Source organism: Vespula vulgaris, chromosome 1, assembly GCF_905475345.1.
Source record: "Vespula vulgaris chromosome 1, iyVesVulg1.1, whole genome shotgun sequence".
NCBI lineage: Eukaryota > Metazoa > Arthropoda > Insecta > Hymenoptera > Vespidae > Vespula > Vespula vulgaris.
This window is the reverse complement of record NC_066586.1, coordinates 8,713,347-8,733,642: the sequence shown is the minus strand read 5'-3', so window position 1 is coordinate 8,733,642 and position 20,296 is coordinate 8,713,347. Positions and strand designations below refer to the sequence as shown.

The 20,296-nt window shown below is 37.0% G+C and overlaps 1 protein-coding gene across 6 annotated transcripts; it reads left to right on the top strand.

Moving 5' to 3' along the window:
• The first annotated feature begins 360 nt into the window (after positions 1-360).
• On the top strand, positions 361-19,199 carry LOC127069830 (uncharacterized). 6 transcript variants are annotated; one of them, XM_051007407.1, is made up of 11 exons: positions 361-908; positions 2,378-2,430; positions 2,583-2,651; positions 9,716-9,831; positions 10,040-10,214; positions 10,505-10,841; positions 11,013-11,316; positions 11,396-11,668; positions 11,881-13,118; positions 13,295-13,849; positions 13,955-19,199. In XM_051007407.1, exons 4-11 carry the CDS (start codon positions 9,742-9,744, stop codon positions 14,127-14,129), a joined length of 3,147 nt encoding a protein of 1,048 aa, XP_050863364.1. In that variant the 5' UTR covers positions 361-908; positions 2,378-2,430; positions 2,583-2,651; positions 9,716-9,741; the 3' UTR covers positions 14,130-19,199. The 6 variants fall into 6 exon arrangements, with proteins under 6 accessions (XP_050863364.1, XP_050863355.1, XP_050863373.1 ...); XM_051007398.1 differs by lacking the exon at positions 2,583-2,651; XM_051007416.1 differs by lacking the exons at positions 2,378-2,430; positions 2,583-2,651 and having other exon boundaries at positions 11,438-11,668.
• The last annotated feature ends 1,097 nt before the right edge of the window (positions 19,200-20,296 follow it).

The window sequence follows — 20,296 nt, the reverse complement described above, 5'->3', positions numbered from 1 at the left end:
TTACAATTGTTTCCATGATATCGCTTTTGGATTATAAAATCCGTTGTTGACGAGTAAGTCCTAAAAGATTTTTGATAATTTTACTAAATTAATCTACTTAGCTTACTTAGCTTCTCCATTAAAACATTTCGTTAAATCTTTTCTTTTTTAGATCTGCAATCACGAATTTTATCCTTAATAAAAAAAAAAGCAAAAATAAAGATCGACTTAGCTCGATATTTAATGAAAAACGCACCCTTAGATTCGGCGCGTGTCGTGTTTCACGATAAGGGGTGCGAATCGTTGTCGTGCGATGGCGGTGGCGGTGGTGATGATGGTGGGCGTGCTACGTAATATTCTCTCTCGCGCAGGGCTATTATGTACTATCGAGAGAGCACGAGGAGAGGAGTACACGGGTCGTAGTCGTCATCGTTGTCATCGTCGTCGTCGTGCGTCCGCGGAGGACTGATGCGAGAGCGTGCGCGTCCTGCGTCAGTGGAGCAGCAGTAGCCAGCGGCACCAGCGGCACAATATCACTATCGTCGTCGTTATCGGCAGCCGTTAGTACGTTTGACCGTCAAGATGTAAGCCCACCGGTTTTCGAAAAAGAGAGAGTCTCGAGTTTGCCGCTGTTGGCCTTCTTCGTTGAAAAATTAAAAGGGTTGCGAGTAAGAGAGAGAGAAAGAGAGAGAGAGAGAGAGAGAGAGAGAGAGGAAGAGAGAGAGAGAGAGAGAGAGAGAGTGAGAGTGGGAGAAAACGAAAGAGAGAGAGAGAGAGAGAGAGAGAGAGAGAGAGAGTGTGTGAGGGTGAAAGGGGAGAGGAAAGGCGTTGGACTACCGGGGGAGAAAGAAAGGAGGACGCGAGAATGGAGGTACCGAGAAAGGGATCGATCGCTTCCCGATAGCTGGCATGGAGGACACGGCACTAGGGTAAGTTAGCCGATCTATCCGGGATATGAATTCAGCCACGCACGGCCTGTATTCCTTAACCGACATCATCAGCCACGTTCCACTCTTCTCAAGCACTCGTCCGCGAACATCCACTTTAAAAAGATTCTTCTCGGATGGTTTCACGTTAGGAATTTCTCCAAGCTTTCTGTGCTCTCTTTCTCTATGAGCTAGGTAAAGGATTAGCTCGTAAAAGATGATTATGGCAATATGATTATGGCGTATCCGAGAATACTTTCTTCTTAAGTTTGCGTTTATTATGACAGAGGGAAGAGTGGAAAGAGAATGAGAGAGAGAGAAAGAGAGAGAGAGAAAGTATACGACTAGCCTTTTAGGGATGAAATTTAAATGGAAAGAATTGTTGATTGCGATGATTACAATAGAGTCGATAAACTTTCTCTAAGTGTTATCTAGAATTACTTGTAACGTGTATCGCGATAAAAAATTTTCGTTCACGAGGAGGATAGGAGTTTTTCGTAAAAAATGTTGGAAATTCGGGGAAGTTTCGCGTTTAGAAGAGGGGACATTAGATGATCGTGCGATAAGAGCTCGATTCTTTCCTTAGGGTGAGGCGAACCATCGACTGACTGACTGGTCGGTTTTCCCCGCGCGAAAGGGTAATGCTTCTCTAAGCGTCATTATGACTACGAATCACCCTCGTGATTGACTGGCAACGAGACTTCTCTCTCTCTCTCTCTCTCTCTCTGTTTTTCTAAACTTATTCGTTCTATTCTTTTTTCTTTTATGGGAACAAAGTGGTCGCTCGGTTATCGATCCTCGCGAGGGACGACAATAATTTTTCATTATTCGAAGTATCAATTAAATATGAAAAAATATCGTTGAAAAAAACGAAAAGAAAAATGGGTTGAGATGTCATTAAATGTAGGAGCACCGATTGATATACTTTTCAATGGATGCAACGTGTCGATGCATGACGTTCACGTTTGCGAGAGGCATCTAAAACTCGATGATAAAAACCGGTCGCGCGTGTTGTCGCGCCTCTCCGTAATCCGGGCCTTCGTTTAGCGAGCATGGACGCGTTATGTCATCGGTCTCTCATGGTACCACCACGTTCGATCGTGCGGAACGTCATCGTGTGGCATCTATGTCTCTCAGTGCATCCTATTCGCGCGAGCGAGCTCGTCATCGTGCTTCCCTGCGCTTCCGTCAAAATTATTAGCTCGCCTTGTAAAACGATTCCGATTGTTTTACTTTCATCCTTGTGTCATTTTTGTGGTATACTCATATGTACTCTCGTAACTAACCGGAAGGTTAGGTGAAGAAGAAAAAGGGACGTCACGTTTTAATTCATTCCTCATATGTTATTGAGAAAAGTAATCGACATTGGATCGATACGATTAACTTCTTTCCTATAAATCCAATTTTATGTTGAAAAAATCGATAATTTTAAATTGTACGTTAATTTTGACAATTTTTTTCTCTTAATATAGCAGGACGAATCGTCGATTTTATTTACGTATCGGAGATTAGTTTTGCTTGACAAGTACGTGCCTTGAGTATTTTTTCTTTCTTTGTAGTAAAAGAGGAAAAAGGAGGAAGAAAGTATTTACTTACGATCTACCAAGAAAGAAAGAGACTTTTGTCTCGCGTGAAACGTCTCGCGAGTTATACGAGTAAAATCAATTTCTATTTTAGTAGCAGTTAACAACGCATCGGCTTGGGAGACGTTGGGAGTGCGTCTGGGAGAGATCCTTCCTGCATCGCGTAAGTTGATCGTCATCGAGAAGAAATAAACCGACGATCCAAATTTTCAGCACGGACCGAGTCCAGTTTATTAATAACAGAACGAAGAGATTGATATCGTACGATCTTTATTTTTCATGTCGTTGAAAAGCGATAGAAATCGCTGAAGGTTTTTCTTTTGCTTTAAAAAAATAAAAAAAATAAAATAAAAAAAAGACCTTTTATCGACGTTTTAAGAAAAACTTTTTCCTCCTTTTTCTTTAAAAAAAGTTTTTACTCGGTTGGTTCGAAAACTGTCTTATGTATCGATTTCACGTAAAACGATAGATACAGGAAGGGGGCGATGGAGAAAAAGAAAGAGAGAGAGAGAGAGAGACAGAGAAAGAGAGACACAGAGACAGAGACATATTTGTTAATGGCTCTATCGAGTTGTACGAGCTCCGTGCTGCACTTCGTGATGCATCGAGTACAAATATCGTGTCAAGGAAAAATTGTTGTCGTTTTCCGGGTTGTATTTTACTTCGATACGACTTTTGAGATAGTTTTCTTTCGATGTATACAGAATTCATTTTATTTTATGGATCCTTGTAAGTACGTGTAAGCTCATATTTATGTATATATGCATATGTGCATGTGCAGTATCGATCTCTTGAATATTTTTGTCAAGAAGCTTCGCCTCCCGAGGAAAGACGTTTCGTTTGACCTTTTCTTTTGCAAATCTAGCCGAAAGCTTTACTCTTCGTAAAACTTTTCGAATATTGGCATCATTCCATAAACTCTACTACCACTATTACTATTACTATTACTATTACTAGTACGATCACTCGCCTTTGACGTCTGCACTCGTTTCGCCAACTTTCGCTTCTAGGAAGTTTAGCCTACTTAATTCGTACAACATTTACTTTACTTTATGTGATATCGATTTTCGTCGGTCGACAACGTCAACATTTTTGATCCTCTTTGAGGAGACATTGATCGCGGAAGTAGCTTTTCCCTTTGGACGTGTTGGTAGAATTCAACGCGGCCTTTCGTAACCCATCGCGCGACTTGTTGAATCTCTAAAACTCATTTCTCGTATCTCGAGTGAATATATTATATATGTATCGACGAGCACGTATTTTCCCGATTGATTTATGTCTTTCCGTTTCTCAATTCAAAAGATCGTTTAATTACGCAGTGATAAAAAGTATCAAAATAGACATCTTGGATGGTCATTAACTCTACTTGAATGATATAACGATTATATGACGCATAAGTATCACGTATAATCATCTTTGCTGAGAATTTCTAGGAATCGATATAAATTGACAATGTGTGGATATCAGTCGAATGATCGAAGTCCACTAGCTTTCGTACTTAATACTGACAAAATGGATAAAAGAATGGAGAGACGAAATAGAGACGAACTTTTATCAATAATCGGATAAGTACCTATTGATATACACAATACAGAGACAAGAGAAAATATGTATACATAGATACATATATATGCAGATAGTTGCCACTGGTTGAAAAGGTAGACGCACGTTTATCGACGGGCTTTTTCGTGTCACGAGCCCTTCCTAAGTTCAAAGAGATTACGTTACACTCGACAGAGACTAACTTGCATTCTCCTGTTGTCCGTTGGAGCATTTAACGTGGCTCCGATCTTATACCTCATTTAACGTCGGAGACAGCGCTAGAGAGCTGATTATTAATCTCTTAATAACGATCTCACGCCGTTGTCGTCATCCTCGTCGTTACCAATGTGTTCAATTATTTTTAGATTCCCGGGTTTTTTATTCTGATTGCTATTCTTTCTCTCTCTCTCTCTCTCTCTCTGTATTTTTCTCTTACATTTTCCTGGTTTCCGTAGAAGTTCAAGGTACATATCACCGCAGTCGAGTGTGATAGAAAGCAAGCTACCGTCGTTCGATTTCACCTTGGTTTTATTGAAACGAGCATAACCTACGTTGTCTTCGATTCACGGGTTTATCATATAGAAGAAACGATCTCCCAATTTAACTCGGGTCGTTCGCTGGGGCAGTCGAAGTGACGTTCAATTTTGCAGTTGATGCTTATTTTTTGTATGTCGAATTTTTCGACTTTTTTCATTCTAGTCAGAGCAGTTAGCATTCGTGATTTGTTTTTTGTTAATCTCACCTCTCTTGATTCTTCTCTTCCTTCTCTTTCAATAGGGGTTCTTTTGCTGAAAAAATTTTGTTTCTGTTTCATCATGTACATAAACCACGTTCTCGTTATTTTTGCTGTTACTTGTTCCTGTTCTTGTTCCTGTTGCTGTCCAAATATTTGACGTTCCAACGTAACATAACGGTTGAGAGCACGAAACAAGCCAATTTTAATGTCGAACGTCCTGCATTCGTTCTCAGCCCTCCACTTACTCATCCTTTTATAGTCTCTACCTCACCTATGACCTCTTTTAATGTTCACATCTTTCAAAAGCTTCAAGGACGATACTGTCGACCTTGATAATTAATTTCTTTTCCTTCTCTTCCTTTTTTTATTGCTTTTTCTTTTATTTTAATTTTATTTTATCTTCTTGTAGCTCAAAATTGATGTTAACAATAAATAAGAATCTGTCTATCTAAAAAAGAAATGTAGTTTCCTTTCAATCGTGTCAAGCAATGTCATGTCTTCCTTGTGAAATGTAGGTCAGCCTCTCTCGCGATAGAACTTATGTAGATGCGATTTATGGCAGGAATTATTGCAAACGCGTATTTTCATCTCCGTTTTTAGATCATTCACTTTCGCACTTCTTCGGTATATTTTTAAATGTCGATTCGGGCTCACTTCAACAATGCTGTGATTTTAAAGTGGCTCACGCTGAGTATAATTAAAATTCTATCGATATCGATCCACTTAAACTCTTATTTTTCGTTAAAAATAAATCACCAGGAGAGAGAGAGAGAGAGAGAGAGAGAGAGAGAGAGAGAGAGAGAGAGATGCGACGCTTTGTTTTGCGCTATTTCCAGGAATAGTTATTTTATTTTATCATCATCATTATCATCATCATCATCATTGTTTTCTTTTTTAATTTGGTCTACGAAAATTAGAAATAATATAGGATAGCACGATAAATATAAATAATAAACACTCGAATTTGGTTATATTATGATTTAGCAAAAACAACTAAAAATACCGATTATTCTGAAACATGTAGATTCCTCTCGTGTGTATATTGGTACGTTCAACGTTTTTCCCAGCACTTTTTTTTCTTTTACGGAAAATATCTCGATTTCATTCTCGCCCCTTCAAAAATGTCCGATAAAGATGGTAAATATCGATTTATTTGCGAGGGGATATTTCTGCGACGTGGTATAGGGGTTAATTCGTATACACACGACGAAGAGAAAAGAAGGATAGAAAAAAAAGGAAAAGAAAAGAGAAACTTTTATTCACTTGTGCTAATTATTAAGTCGATGATGTAAACGTTCTTCTCGACGTTAAAATGTTCGTTAATATAATTTTAACGGACTATCTAATTGTTACCTAATTTATCTTTCATTTTTCTATTCGTCTATGTTTCTTCGTTCTATTTTTGCGACTTGCAAAGTTAAATTCGAAATGAACGTAATAACGTAGTAAGTATTTAAATAGATATATTCTTTTCATTATTACTTTTTCCTCTTTCAACGAATAGATTTCGGTAGAAAGATATTTTCAAGCTGTCTTCCTTAGTAGGATAATTATTTCCAAGTAATAACGCGATCAAGAACCGTCTTGGAACAGGAAATTCCTGTTTGAATATCCACAGGAAGGAGAGCTATTTCGTTGTACGACGTTTTAGTTATTCACCGATCGCGAAAGGGAACTTTATTGGGATTGGAATAATTTAAAGGGGACGATTCATTTGTTGCGATCATCGAGCGTAATGTTAAAGTTAGATCCCTTGGCTCTGTTTCTTATTGAAAGATCGTAACAGTTATATATTGAAATAATGGAGATATATCTTATGAATTCGTTGGATAAAATCATTCAAATTATACAAATTTTATTTGGAACAGATTTTATTCAAGATCGTTATATATTTTTAATATCATTTAAAAGAAAAAGAGGCAATATTATAAAGTTTAACTAAGTGTTTCGAATATACATATATCTACTTATATATATCTGATTTCAATAATATATATATATATATATTTATTTATATGTATATTTATTCATTTATATATTTATATATACACACACACATATAATTAGTGAAAAAATGTAACGATTAAAATAAAAAAGCAAAATGAAAGAAATTGTTTGAAACAAAAACTTGTCTCGTTTATTAATTGATCAAGATGGCGGTTCGTGCGTTTAGCAAAGAACGAGTCGACCATACGGGGTTAGAATTAGCTCGTAAAAGAGAAGATTCGCTTCGTTAACACGATAGATCCTTTTCCGTAATAGATCATTCTTAGTGAGAAGTGCGTTCGCGCGATGGAACGTTTTCCCAGGGTGCAGTCGTGCTCGACGACCTATTTATCTGACAGATACGGTTTACCTGGCTTGTTCATGGGACTAACCACCGTTAGCGCAACAACAGCGCTTTTGTACTTCGGCGCGACCTTTTCTTCTCTATTGCATGCTATGCTATTGTATGTATGGACATATGTGTACTATAGTTTCTCCGTTGTCCTAATAAAATTAAAAAAGTGAGAAATAAAGGGACATCGCTGTCTTTAGCACATATATGTTTTCTAGTTTCTCTGTGTTTCGTGAACAATGATCGAGTGGGAAAAACAAAACTAAAAAGAAAAAAAAGAAAACAAAAAAAAGGAAAAAAGAAACGAAAACAAGAACGTATTCTTTCTGGGAAGAAAGGAATCTTAACTTGAAATAGTTCTTTCTTTCTCTTTCTTCGATGTGAATATTGCTACGAATTTTTTTTCTTCTTCTTTTTTTAGTGTTTTTAAAGGAACAATCACCTATTTCTACATTAATCTTACATTATTCTTGCTTGGTCTTATATTCTTTCTGAAATCTTCTTTCTCTTGGTATCGAGAGAACAAAAATGGATGAGAATATTGCTCGATGTGTGTCGACCTTCTAGAAAATAGTTCATCCGTTCTCTGATCATATTAAAGGGAGAAATAAAAAGAAGCTCGGCTTATGATTTCATGAGCAATATCTCATTTCAGTGTTTAAGTACGAGGAGAATGAGATTCGCATTACAAGCCTACGATTTTATCTCTCTTAAGAATGCAAGGCATTTATCGGCTAAACCTTCGAAGAAAGATCTACGAAAATATGAAATATTCATTTTTATTTTCGGTCAAAATCTAAGCGTGACAAATTCGCGATAAGCGAGTTAATATTCTATGAATTTTAATTTTCTGAATAATTAATCGGTGAAGCTATATAATCGATTAATTAGCATCATCTGCATGAACAACCAAATATTAGTACGTCCATTTGACATAATTTCATTTGAAGTAGGTCGACGTAAATCTGAACAAAAAAACGAAAAAATCAAATTCCACAGTAATCGAATTTTCAACGTGGATACATTGAAAGGATCAATCGACAAGAAGTATTGAATTTTCATTTAGATTCGCGTTGATTTGAAGTGCGTAATCCAGGTTACCGGATATCTCAACGTCTGTTATGTCAAATGCAATGCTAGCGCAGATCTATCGAGAATATTATTCAGTCTCTTCACGTACACGTGAATGTAGTACGTGATAACGTTCGCGATTATTAAAGATGCGAGTGTAGGTGTGATCTTTCGTTCGCTCGAATTACGTTTCATTGGTGATATAACGTGATTAATATTTGACGAAACGAAAATCTGTTAAACTATGGCAGAAATCTTTGCATATGAAAATAGCTTAATTTCCGGTTGCGACGATTAGAATACATTTGATATAACGATAGTACTTTTCAAAAAGTGAAATATCATTCCGTTCGATTTTTTTCGAAAAGTTTCATTTGAAATACATTTACGTTCGAAATATTTTAAAGAACGCAAAGGGCAAAATTTTGCGACTTCAGTATTATTTAAAATAGAAAAGTTAGGAGAGATAAAAATAATTTTTCTCGAACGATCTTAACACCATTCTCCAAGCGGCCTTTGTCCAAAGTGTCTTCATTTGCTCCGTCATTTTACACCCTTCTTATTCAATGCATTTACGCGCCCTTTTACTCCTACGCTTGCATTATACATCGTTAATGGGTACTCGACACGGTTGTTTCACATTACTTTCGATCTATTATACGATACGTGCAAAAATTTTACGTTTCGAACTGTCCTAATTACACGTTTAGACATTTTTTTTGAGATCGGAATCAACAACTTGCTATCGATCATATCAAATCTTTTTCATAGCTACTATTGGAAAATGAAAGTTCGGAAAATTAATTAGTGAACGTGGCTTACGAAAAGGTAAGCTTTGTTAGCCTGTTAGAGCTCGGTCATTGTCGATGACAAAGTTAGATTATGCGATGTGGCGACAAGCTTTAGACTTTAAGTCACGTTCACGATCGCCGTGAAATGGACTTTACCCATGGCTTCCATAGATCCTAAAAAGGAAAAAGCAGTAATTTCATATAATACAAAGTTATAATGAGTTTTGAGATTTAAAGCCACGTTGAAAATTCCTTGAATTTTTGTGGTAAAAGTTATGACAACGTAGCACGTTCTCTTAGTTGGAGTCGTTGTTAGCATAGAGTGCGAATAGAGTAAGAGAGTAGTAGGATAGTAACTCGTAATTATAGCTGACATATTATATAGTATACCCATATAGTCACGTTCATCGATTTTCCATCATTGGAGATCGTTAGTAGAACGCAATATATGTACAATTATTTTTCTGAATGTCTGCTTGAACCTTTAACGATCGCTTCTCTATCGATTTTAGTTAACACAAATATGTAGTAGTCCACTCACAAACCGTTCACATATCTATGTCGATCGAAAAACGGAGAGCAAGTAATATGTAATGTTAGAAGATTTAAGCGACGTATTCAGAACACGTTAAAAACAATACATTCGTTAAGTAGACATAGTTAATTTATATACGTAGATATCGTAGAAATTTTTGTCATTGAAAATAAAGAAAAATTATAATCGTCTTTTTTGTTCATCGGCTTTCCAGTATCTCCGAGGTCCGAGCTATCGAATATGGCATCAGGATTGCCGAGCGCTCGTCAGAGGAAGCTTGGACCAGCACCAATAGCATCCTTCGAAGACCTGTCGGACGAGGTGGAAAACGTGAGTCCCCCATGAGTCCTCCCTGAGTCCTACTTCTTATCGACTCTCCGAGACCCACTCGGCTCACGAGAATCGAGCGCGTGTGTTCCCTCTCCGAGTGTCGCACGTCTTCCTCTTAAACTTTGGAGGCGCCTGAACCCCGAAGTTCTACACCTTCAATTCCAAGACTGTGATCCAACGACAAACCAGTCTACGAATTTGAATGCAGGGGGAACCAACGACACGAATGCCAGGCATCATCGAGGTCGCCACCCCGGCAACGCCTGGTAGTTCGCTAAAGACACCCAGTACACCAAGAATTGATATCAGCCGGGCGAGCAGTTCCTCTCACCATGAGGATAGCAACTCCAGGGAATCGTCACCCGAAAGAGAGCTTCTCGCAGGTATACTTACTCTATCTTTCTTTCTTATGAAAAATAAATCTTTTTTTTATTGGATCCGAAGAGAGAACTCTTTCTTTATCTCTCCCTCTCGCTATATTTGTCTTTCTTTATCTTCTCTGTCTCCTCGGGGAGAAAGCTTCCTTTATGTAATATTACTTTTTTAAAATATTACCAGTAATAATTCGTGTCGCTGATTAATGGAATTATAATTACGAGTTGAGCAACACGAGAGTAATGAATTTTATTTATTAAAGATATCATGAATTTATGAGAACTTTACTTCGGCTCAGGTGGAGATCCTCCTCCAGGGAGTAAGCTGACCTTGGGTTACAAGGAAGATGCTCAGGATTTAAGATCGTCAACGGAGGAATTGGACTTGCAGGATCCCATACACGAGCAAGATCTCAGAAGGGAATCGAAGAAGGCGAGAAAACGAAGAGAAGATGGATCGCAATCGGATTATAGCGGTGGAACGAGGCAGACGCAAGATAGGGAACGGAAGGACAGTAATTGCTCCGAAATCATCCTCCTTAACATCAGTGGTAGAACTTCGAGATTGTCTTCCGTAGGAAGTCAAGGATCTGGTGTTTCTGGAAAGCTCTCAGTGGTGTCGGGTACTTCCTCGAGGTATAGATTCGTTAGTTTTCAATCTGTTTCATTTAAGATCAGCATTTATATTTTAAATAGTACCGACGAACAAATCGTTTTCATTATTTTCTTCTAATTAAAATAATAATGTTCTATCTGTTAATAATCATTAATAAGGTAAGAAGATTTTCTTTTTCTCGATCATTCAAGGTCACCGAGTCCGCACAAATGTCTATTGGAAACGTCCTTTTGTGGCAGCAAGCCGACTTTAGCTGATAACTTGATCGAACCATCGAAGCCGGAAACCGAAGACTTGGAAAAGATTCTGTTGAAGCGCGAAGCTGACACCACTAAAGCGTTAATTCCAGAAAGTATTAAAGTTTCTATGGTCGGTGGTAATTTGAAACCAGATCCTTTGGATAAGCCAAGAAGACGTGGCCGTGAAGAAAGAAAAGAGATTTTTAAGAGAGAAGTGGAAATTACTAAGAGATTTTTAGAAAAGGTTAACATAGAGGTACGCTTAAGTTGAAATTATATTATTTTTTATAATTGTGAGAGTATTTTTTGGGAAACCTATTGTGTGATTTCTTCAGGTACCAATCATTCGTAAAACATCTGAATCAACGCAACAACAGCCAGCGAAAACCCAGTCTCAAGAAGTTCAAAAGCCCGCGACCCTCGATTTTAACGACAAACGAAAAAAAGCTCAGAATTTTAAAGAGATCGTCCAAACGACACCGACGGCGAGTAGTTTAATCAGTAGTCCTAAATTACCAAGACATCAAAAGGTGTTTGATCTCGAGGGATCGCGGACACCTAGTCCATCTTCTGTATCAAGAAAAAGCAGTTTTGCCTCTTTATTCAAGGTAAAGTGATATGTTTCAAAAGCTTTCAAAAACAAAAAAAAAACAAAAAAGAACACATACACACGCACACACGTACAGAGAGAAAGACAGTTAACGCTTTTAGTACCTTTCGCTTTGTCACTATCGAGCTATTGTAGTCTACCTATGCCTGGTAAGCGAAACGCTTTTAGTCAAGGAGTGATCCTAAAGGAAAGTATGCTCTGTTCCTCAAGACCAGGACTGATGGCAGTGTACTGAGCCCAGGATCACCATCGCCCAGTACGAAGCCACGAAGGAGTTTAACGTCGAAGATAAAGGACACCACGGAGAGCCTGAGGAGCAGATCGAAATCGCGCGAGAGAGTCTCCGTCGATAAGGGTTCTAGTTTGAAGAAGGACTCGAAGAACAAAAGTGTTTTCTCCTCGACCTTGAGTCTCTTTAAGAAACGCGAGAGGAAGAAGAGTTACGACGAGGCGATCGCTGCTTTCTGTGGAATCGAGTGCGACATCGGTAATGTTGATCAACCGTCATTGGAGAGTATCGGCCAGGTCGAATTTACTTTCAATACGGAAAAGGAAAGACGTAAGGATGACTCGATCTTCATCAGCCTTCACGCGGACGACAGGAACTACGAGGAAGCTTTACCATCCGAAAGTGTTTCGATACCGTTAGAAACACCGACTAAATTATTGGACGAATACGACTCTGAACCTCGTACTGGTGGTATAATGATGACGGAAGTTTCTATAGAGTATCATCGTCCTCCGGTCGCTGAGGTGAGAACAGAAGCAAGGATAGAGAGTACACCGTCGAAGAGATCTTCCTGGGAGAATCAAATGCCACGTAGTCCGTCGAAAGATTCTCAAATATCGACAAGTGGCTCGAGAGATTCTAAAATAGGTACACAAAGTGTAAAGAGCGTAGAGAACGCGGTAACAAAATCTTCGTCACCGTCGAGCGAAGTCAGGCCGACTTCTGGAACGCAACGAATGTCCAGTAGTTCTTCCAGAGATTCGATCGCGAAGAAAACTCCTGATGCACCAAAAATCAAGAAGAAAAGTAAGGAAGAGCAGCAACCGTTACCATCCGAAAGAATAGAGGAAGTTGTCCCGCAGCAAAAAAAGATAGCAGGAAGTGATGTCCCTGCTACGAAAGCTATCAACGAGTATAAAAAATCAGATTTTCTGGACGATGGATTATCGGTTAAAACGGCGGAAGCTGATCTAGTAAAAACGTCTAGCATAATATCAGATCTTGATCATAACAGTTCAGAGTCTGAGAGAGATTCCGAGATAGAGTTCATTCGTAATAAAGCTGAGAAAATTACCGAGGAGTTACCCGATGAACGGAAGGGTCTTTTCAACGAGGAAAGCTTTGAAGAAGATCTTCCATACATTCCGACTACCTTGCCTTTGGAAAAGAGCGTAGCTGTACCGATTCTGCCTGTGAAACAACGACTTCAAGAAGTGAGGTATGAGATTGAAATTACTCTCTTACTCTTTCTCTCTCTCTCTCCTTTAAGTGTTTTTCACACACACACGCACATATATATATATATGTTATAAAATAAAATGTATATATATATATATATATTATAAAATAAATAAGATATACTTTGTGAAATTTTACGATTACTTTCGATTTCAGAACGATTCCAATCGAAAGGCCACGTTCAACGACGCCCATCAATCCAACTCTACTGGACGAGTTCGTGATGCAGACATCTCTAGACGAAAGACGTGTAGAAAGAATGAAGATATCCTTACCTCGTGAGGATAGTTTTAAACTGAAGAGTCCAAAGAGACACGCTACTAATACTTTCTCCGAGTTTGCGGGTAAAGTGACGGATGGTAGTCGTAACAGAGCAGCTGGCAAGTCGCCCAGTCCACCACCTCTACCACCGAGAGCACCAACCAGACCCAACAATTGGATAAATTTCGAGGAGATCCCGGAGAAGAGGAAGGCACCGAAAATAATTCAAACGATTCCACGTACCGAGGACGAAGTTAAGACTACCGGTTACAGCTACGTTCAACCCGAAGAGTGTAGATGCGAGTGTCACGAGGAGTCGAGGAGAGCTTCGATCAGAGAGGCAACAGCAACGAGGACTTCGTCATGTAGTAGCAACGGAGAACGAGCATGCAACGGTGAGAATTGCATCCTGCCGACCACGAGCTCTGTCGATCGTGCCAGCATCGTCAGGTAAACGCACCTGGGTACGATCATGGATCGAATATAATACACATTCTCGTCGAATAATCTTGAAAGGCGCTAGTGTTGAGTAGAAGTCTGTTTCTGTACTTTCAGTGACAGCTCCTTGGAATGTAGCTTGAGCATTGAGGACAACCAAATTACCGGTCAAGCTGTCGCTGGTCAGCAGGTCCTCGGCTCGGGGAAACCTTTCGGCATGGATCTCGACGTGAGATCGAATCGATCGAGTATCGTTTCTCAGGAAGAAACTGATGAGAATTCGCATCAATAATGGTACGGAAGCGATAAAGAAACGTATCTAATCTTATTAGAATCTTCCGGAGTTCGTTCGATCGTGCTGCAGAGATCACTGAGAACGTCACACGAGGATCGAAGATAGATCAAAGGTTTGCTCCGATCGTAGGATTGATCTTATCGAACCTTCCGATTAATTTCAATCTCGATTCTGATATATTTTATCGGAATTGGTATTCAATGATCGATCCTATGATCATGGTCATTCGAGAGTCTCCTTCAAATTGTTATGTAAAGGAACAAAAAAACTAGCACAATGACGCACGTAGATAAAGTAAGCGATGCCTCGCTGCCAGCTAAATAATAAAATAGAAAGATTTTATCCGTATTCTAGATAAGAATAAAAAAAATAACAATTGGACTCAAACGAACGAAACAGAACGCTCTCGTTGCAAAAGATCGAAGGAGTATTGTCGTCGACACGATTTTCGGACAGATCTCTGTCTCTCTCTTTCTCTCTCGTTCTCTTTCTATTTTATGATCTAAACTCTCGTCTCACGCGTTTGCGTGTGTCACGATCGAACTTCTTTATATTCGTACGTGTTTTTCGAAAGTCGAAGAGTTCGTTTGCAAGATTTATTCGCGATTATTGATCATCGTGTTTGTTCCGACGTATACCAGTACATGTATAAATACGTACAACGTATATATACCTTCGTTCCCGCGTTTCGTAACGTTCGTAAGTCCGCGATCGCGCGTTGAAAGAAACTTGAAGATGTTTAAAGAAAAAAGAAAAAAACAGAAAAATGAAAAAAGGTCAAAAAAATTCAAAATAATAGGATCTATCTCTCTCTCTCTCTCTCTCTCTCTCTCTCTCTCTCTCTCTTTCTTTCTCTCGGATTTTGATCTCTCTTTCTTTTACAAGCGGTCATTAGCCGGTATGCAGACGTCGAGCAATGATTTGTCCTTATCAAAATAGATCGACCAAAAAAAGTATGAGCAAAATTTGCGCTCCGATGGACGTTGCTTCTCATTTAAAATCTCACTATCTTCATCTTATCGTCAAAATTCTTATCGGTGCTCGGGGAGATGATCGTTGGCAATATGCGAGAGCCTCGACGTCACGAATCCTTCCATCTTTCGAAGAAATTATTTTATCGACTGTTGTATACACTGACCGCGAAGAGGGGAGGTTTCGTTACGATCGTTGAAAAATTAGGCACTCGAAATACGAACGAATATGATCGCGTAGTTAGCATCCTCGCATCGTTCGTTTACTCATTTGATCGAAGAAAGTGGTGTCTCGAATGTAACTTCTTTTTCTCCCGTATCTTTGGTGCTCGTGCATTTAACGAGCAAATACAAAAGTATTTGGTGAATAAACTGACTTACATAAAATGTTCAATTATCTAGTTCATGGGTAACCTTGAGTTCTCCAATTTCTTCGGCTTTCACAACGTGACAAGCAAGTACTTACTTACGTGTGCCTGCGAATAGAAAAGAGCGATTTCCTTTGTTTTCTGTTGTAAATAGGTACATATGTACTAATTTATTAGCAAATATCATGCTAATGCTTAACTCTTCGCAAAATGGAGAGTTTCGTTATTAGAATGAGGATTAGGGGAAAAAATAGAGAAAGGCGAAGCATATCGCAATGGCAAATGGAATTACGTATTTATCTACCTCTTAAGAATCGTATCAAATGGCGTACGAAGGAGGGACGGCGAGACTCTCGACTTCTACGTCCACGATGCTGCCTGCAGAAATACAAAAAAATAATAAAAAAAGAAAAAAATAAAAAAAAAAAAAAATAAAAAAGAAATAACTTAGACGCACGAGGATTAGTGAAAAAATGTAAACAAGTTACGTTAACGATCGTATTGTCTGACTTGACTTCTTTCGATATAAAAGAAAATTTATATTTGGATTAATTGTAATTTAAAAATGATTTTCTTAAAAATGACTTTTTCATTTTATTTCTTTTGATATAGCACTTTAAATAAATTTGATTTTTATCGAAAGAGATCAAGTAAGAAAATTTCGAGATTAGAGCTTCATTTCTTGTATGCTCGCAGATTATAGTTTGTCGAGGATGATTCGAAGCGAGTCTTATGTTCTTAACGAAAATAGATGACGTAGTCGATCATCGTCGTTTTCGCTGAGAATCTTACGTTCTAACATTTACGTCATTCGAAGTATCGAGCACGTGTCATGTAGCTCGTGACTCGTATTGTGTTCAAAGTGGAATACTGACTCGCGTTTTACGACGTACAATAACAACAGTAAAGAGAAATAAATAAAAAAATAAACAGCAAAAACTATTTCCTTTCGTGATGTACCGAGCGAGTAATTGTCGAAGAAAAAAAAAAGATGCAGAGCAGCATAAATGTACGAGCAATATATGTTATTTGTCGTACTTTACATATTTCTTTTTTCTTTTTTATTCAGATTCACGATGTTTTTCATACTTTTTCACTATACTGAGTAAGATGCTATTAAAAATTTAAATGAAGTAGAATTAACGTACAAATATAATAGTATTTTATCCAGCTCGAAATGATACACAAAAAAAGAAAAAGAAAAAAAAAGAAAAGAAATTTTTCCATCGGTGTAAAACTTTTATTCTTTTTTCTTAGAGTATCGCTCAACAGATATTAATCTTCACGGTGGAAAAAAATGGTGTTATAATTACTCGCTCCACGTCCAAGGGAAAATTCTCTTCGAATTGCCGTAACTGCGTACCGGAATTGAAACGAGTTCTTGCAGAGTCGTTATTTCTACTTACGCTTCTCTTCCTCTTCCCGTCTCCACGGACGTAATGATCATGGTGACGAGGAAGCGATTCATAAAACTAAGTCGTACATTTTCGAACGTATATGCGTACGTAAATAATATACATACATACATACATACATACATACATACATACATACATACATACTAAGCGATCGTTGTAAATGTTCTTTTCTCCTTTCAAATCTGTACAATACAAAAAAGACCAAAAAAAAAGAAAAGAAGAAGAAAAAAGGAAACAGTAAAAACTAAAAAGATATTCGCAACTGTTCGCAGCCGGAAAGGAAAGCATCATCGAAGGGCGACGCCATCGATTCTTTACGACAGTAATTTAGTGTACCATATGATATATATACATATACATATATATATGTATGTATATATATATATGTATATATATACATATACATATACATACACATATACATATACATATACATATACATATAAATAGCTATTTTTCTCTTGGTTACTAACGTTAGTTTTACAACCAAGACGATTTTCAGAGTATCTATATTAAAAAAAATACTTGTAAGAAAGCTAAGGTGACCTTGAGCTCTTCGAGTCTACCCGCGCGTGTGTTCAAAATTTTTCCCTTCTATCTCCATTTTTCTTTCATTTTGCTCTTCTTTCAATTTAATGTCGAAAAAACTATATGATCATAATATTCTCCTGAAGATTAATCTCGCAAACATAATATAGTTATTTTGAAAGTATTCGGACGATCTCGACGTTTATTCTTTTTCTTGTAAGGTGAATTTCGAACGTCGAGTGAAATTAAAAATAATGCTTCGAACGGGCTCGCTGATGTATACAAGAGAAAAAAAAAGTATGGAGGACCGACGATACCTGAATATCGTATATACAAGCATGATTAGACGTCATTTTTCTATACTGGTCTTTCTACGTATACATACATATGTGTATGTATGTACGTATATGAAAATAACATATTTATAGTTATGTAATTAGTTTTTCGAATGATATTCGAACGAAAATATCGACGGTTTATATGGCAATATGTTTTTTCTACTTATTATACTTCGTCCCTTCCATATGTAAAGTATTTCCAAGAGCGTTTCTTAGAAATTGTCAGGAGCCGATTTATTAAATGTTAAACCGATTTGTTTCGTCGATTGTGTTTTCTCTATTTAAAAAATATTCTTCTCGTATCTCCGTTCCAACGACATTAACGAAAGTATGTTTATTAAATAAACAAAAACGATCTCATCAACGAGCTAAATGAAGTACGACGCAAAATATTCAAATTTATGCTTCTTTGGCTCGTTTCGTATTTTATAAACATACACGCATAGGCATAAACACAATCATTTTACTCAACGAAATTATTCGTACTACATATATACGCACTTACGTACATACGTCGTCGATCGATTTAAAAATTAAAATAAATAAAAACGCGTGATACTCTGCCATATTTCGAAAGGCTCAAGAAGACCTACTAGGCTCATGGTAATTTTTTAAATTTTTTCCTAGCCAATAAACAATAAAACGATATGAAAAAGAACACAATCTATATGCCGAAGAAAAGTCGAACAGAACAACAAAACGAAAAATAAAGAAAAGAAAAAAAAATGAAAAAAAAAAAGAAAAAAGATTTTTCGGGATCGTGACAAGTGCCCGAGCGAGTTTAAGGGCGCACATTCGAGGAAAAATCCTTTCCATCTTTTTTCTTATCGGTGTAGTCGAGAGAAGGGAACAAAAAATGTGATTTCTCGATGATACGATGATTTATGGTTCCTCGGACCTGTCACTACGATCCTTATTTAGCAATACGCGAATACGTTCATGTTTATTTTTAAGGCACTAGATTATCAAGAGGTAAAAGAATATCTCAATGTTTCTAATATTATGTACATAAGACGGGAGTACATTTTCGAAACGCTAATTACATTACAAGACATGTTCGACGAATGCTCATGTTCGAATAAGAAAAAAAAAAAAGAAAACAAAAATAAAATGTTTATGTGTTTTGACGTATGGTTAAATCATTTCAACTACTATTATTACTACTATTAGTACTATTACTATTAAACTCTCGAAGATTATGTCGAATCGAGAGTAATCGACACTAAAAGTCTCTCTACGATTATAAATAGAATAATTTCCTAAGATTCCATCGTTATTCCCGTTATAGAAATTACGATAAATATTTTGCGCGATTTTGCGAATCTAACTGTAAAAGAGGAAAGAGTCGCTAATAGAAAGAAAAGGAAAAGATAAAATAAATAAAACGGAAGAAAATATTTAAGCACATATTCTGTTACACGATGCACAGTAAAATTTTATCTGTAAAACATTATTGCCTCGAAACAATGTCCTTCTTAATCCTACAAAAATACTTCGGAGGATTACAATCTGACGTAATTTTTATCATGAGATCTTGGAGGTGTACCGTCCGAATCCTTCTTCTTATTAACATCTTTTTTTTCTCTCGCGTCCAATACGATTGGCTGCTCGTCGTCGCGTAAAAACAACGCTGTTGTGGTTGTTGTTGCAGTAGAATTATTATCTTGAAGAGATTGCTAAAATTATGAATGATTTTTAAATTAAGAAGATTTTTAGTCTCTCTCTCTCTCTCTTTCTTTCTCTTTTTTTATTTCTTATTACGTGACTCACTTGCATAACGTTTATAAGGAAGAGAAAAGCAAGTAAAGTTAAAGCGCTCAAAGCAGCTCCATTTCCACCACCTTTATGTCCTTTATAACCACTGAAATGTAAACAATGAAGTTCTTTTAATCTTAATTACGATAACTTTGTAAACAGATTCTTTTGAAATTTCCGATAATTACCCGTTTGAGCTATGATGGTAAGAACCCGATCCACTATGATAACGATCGACGGGCGTGAACGGACTTTTTTCAAAGGAACCAAAATTCATCAATGCTTTGAACGTCATCTTAATCTGGAAAGAAAAAGAAATAAACATGTTATTATAGAATTTTATAATTCCTATCAATAACATTATCAAACGTCACTCATTTTATTTTATATAAATCCAGAAAAATATAATCGATAAATATTTCTGCAATTAATTGAAACGTTGAAAAAATTATTAAAGTTGTTTATTAATCAATAATATTAGTACCTGAAAGTAGATAACGCTTTATACATTATTAACGATCGTGTTATTAGCGCCATCTATCAGTACGATAATTTTTTTAACTCCTATGAAAGACATTGCAATCTTACAAGCATGTTAAAAGGAGTAATCATTATATAGGAGCACAAAAAAGTTTCGCTTTTATTATGGCACATAATTATAATTATCGATAATGTATAGAATGTTATCGATCACCTAGATAGGTATAATCTTGAATTTTAACACGCATGTATTTAATACGTTTATTGAAAAAACTTTATATATATATTTTTTTCTTAAAATCTAAA

What these genes read in the sequence shown, in the direction of transcription:
- LOC127069830 (XM_051007398.1), top strand. Translation starts at nt 9,742, where the DNA reads ATGGCATCAGGATTGCCGAGCGCTCGTCAGAGGAAGCTTGGACCAGCA. An exon ending in TGTCGGACGAGGTGGAAAAC is followed by an intron (nt 9,832 to 10,039) that starts GTGAGTCCCCCA and finishes ATTTGAATGCAG; the next exon opens with GGGGAACCAACGACACGAAT. An exon ending in GATCGTGCCAGCATCGTCAG is followed by an intron (nt 13,850 to 13,954) that starts GTAAACGCACCT and finishes CTGTACTTTCAG; the next exon opens with TGACAGCTCCTTGGAATGTA.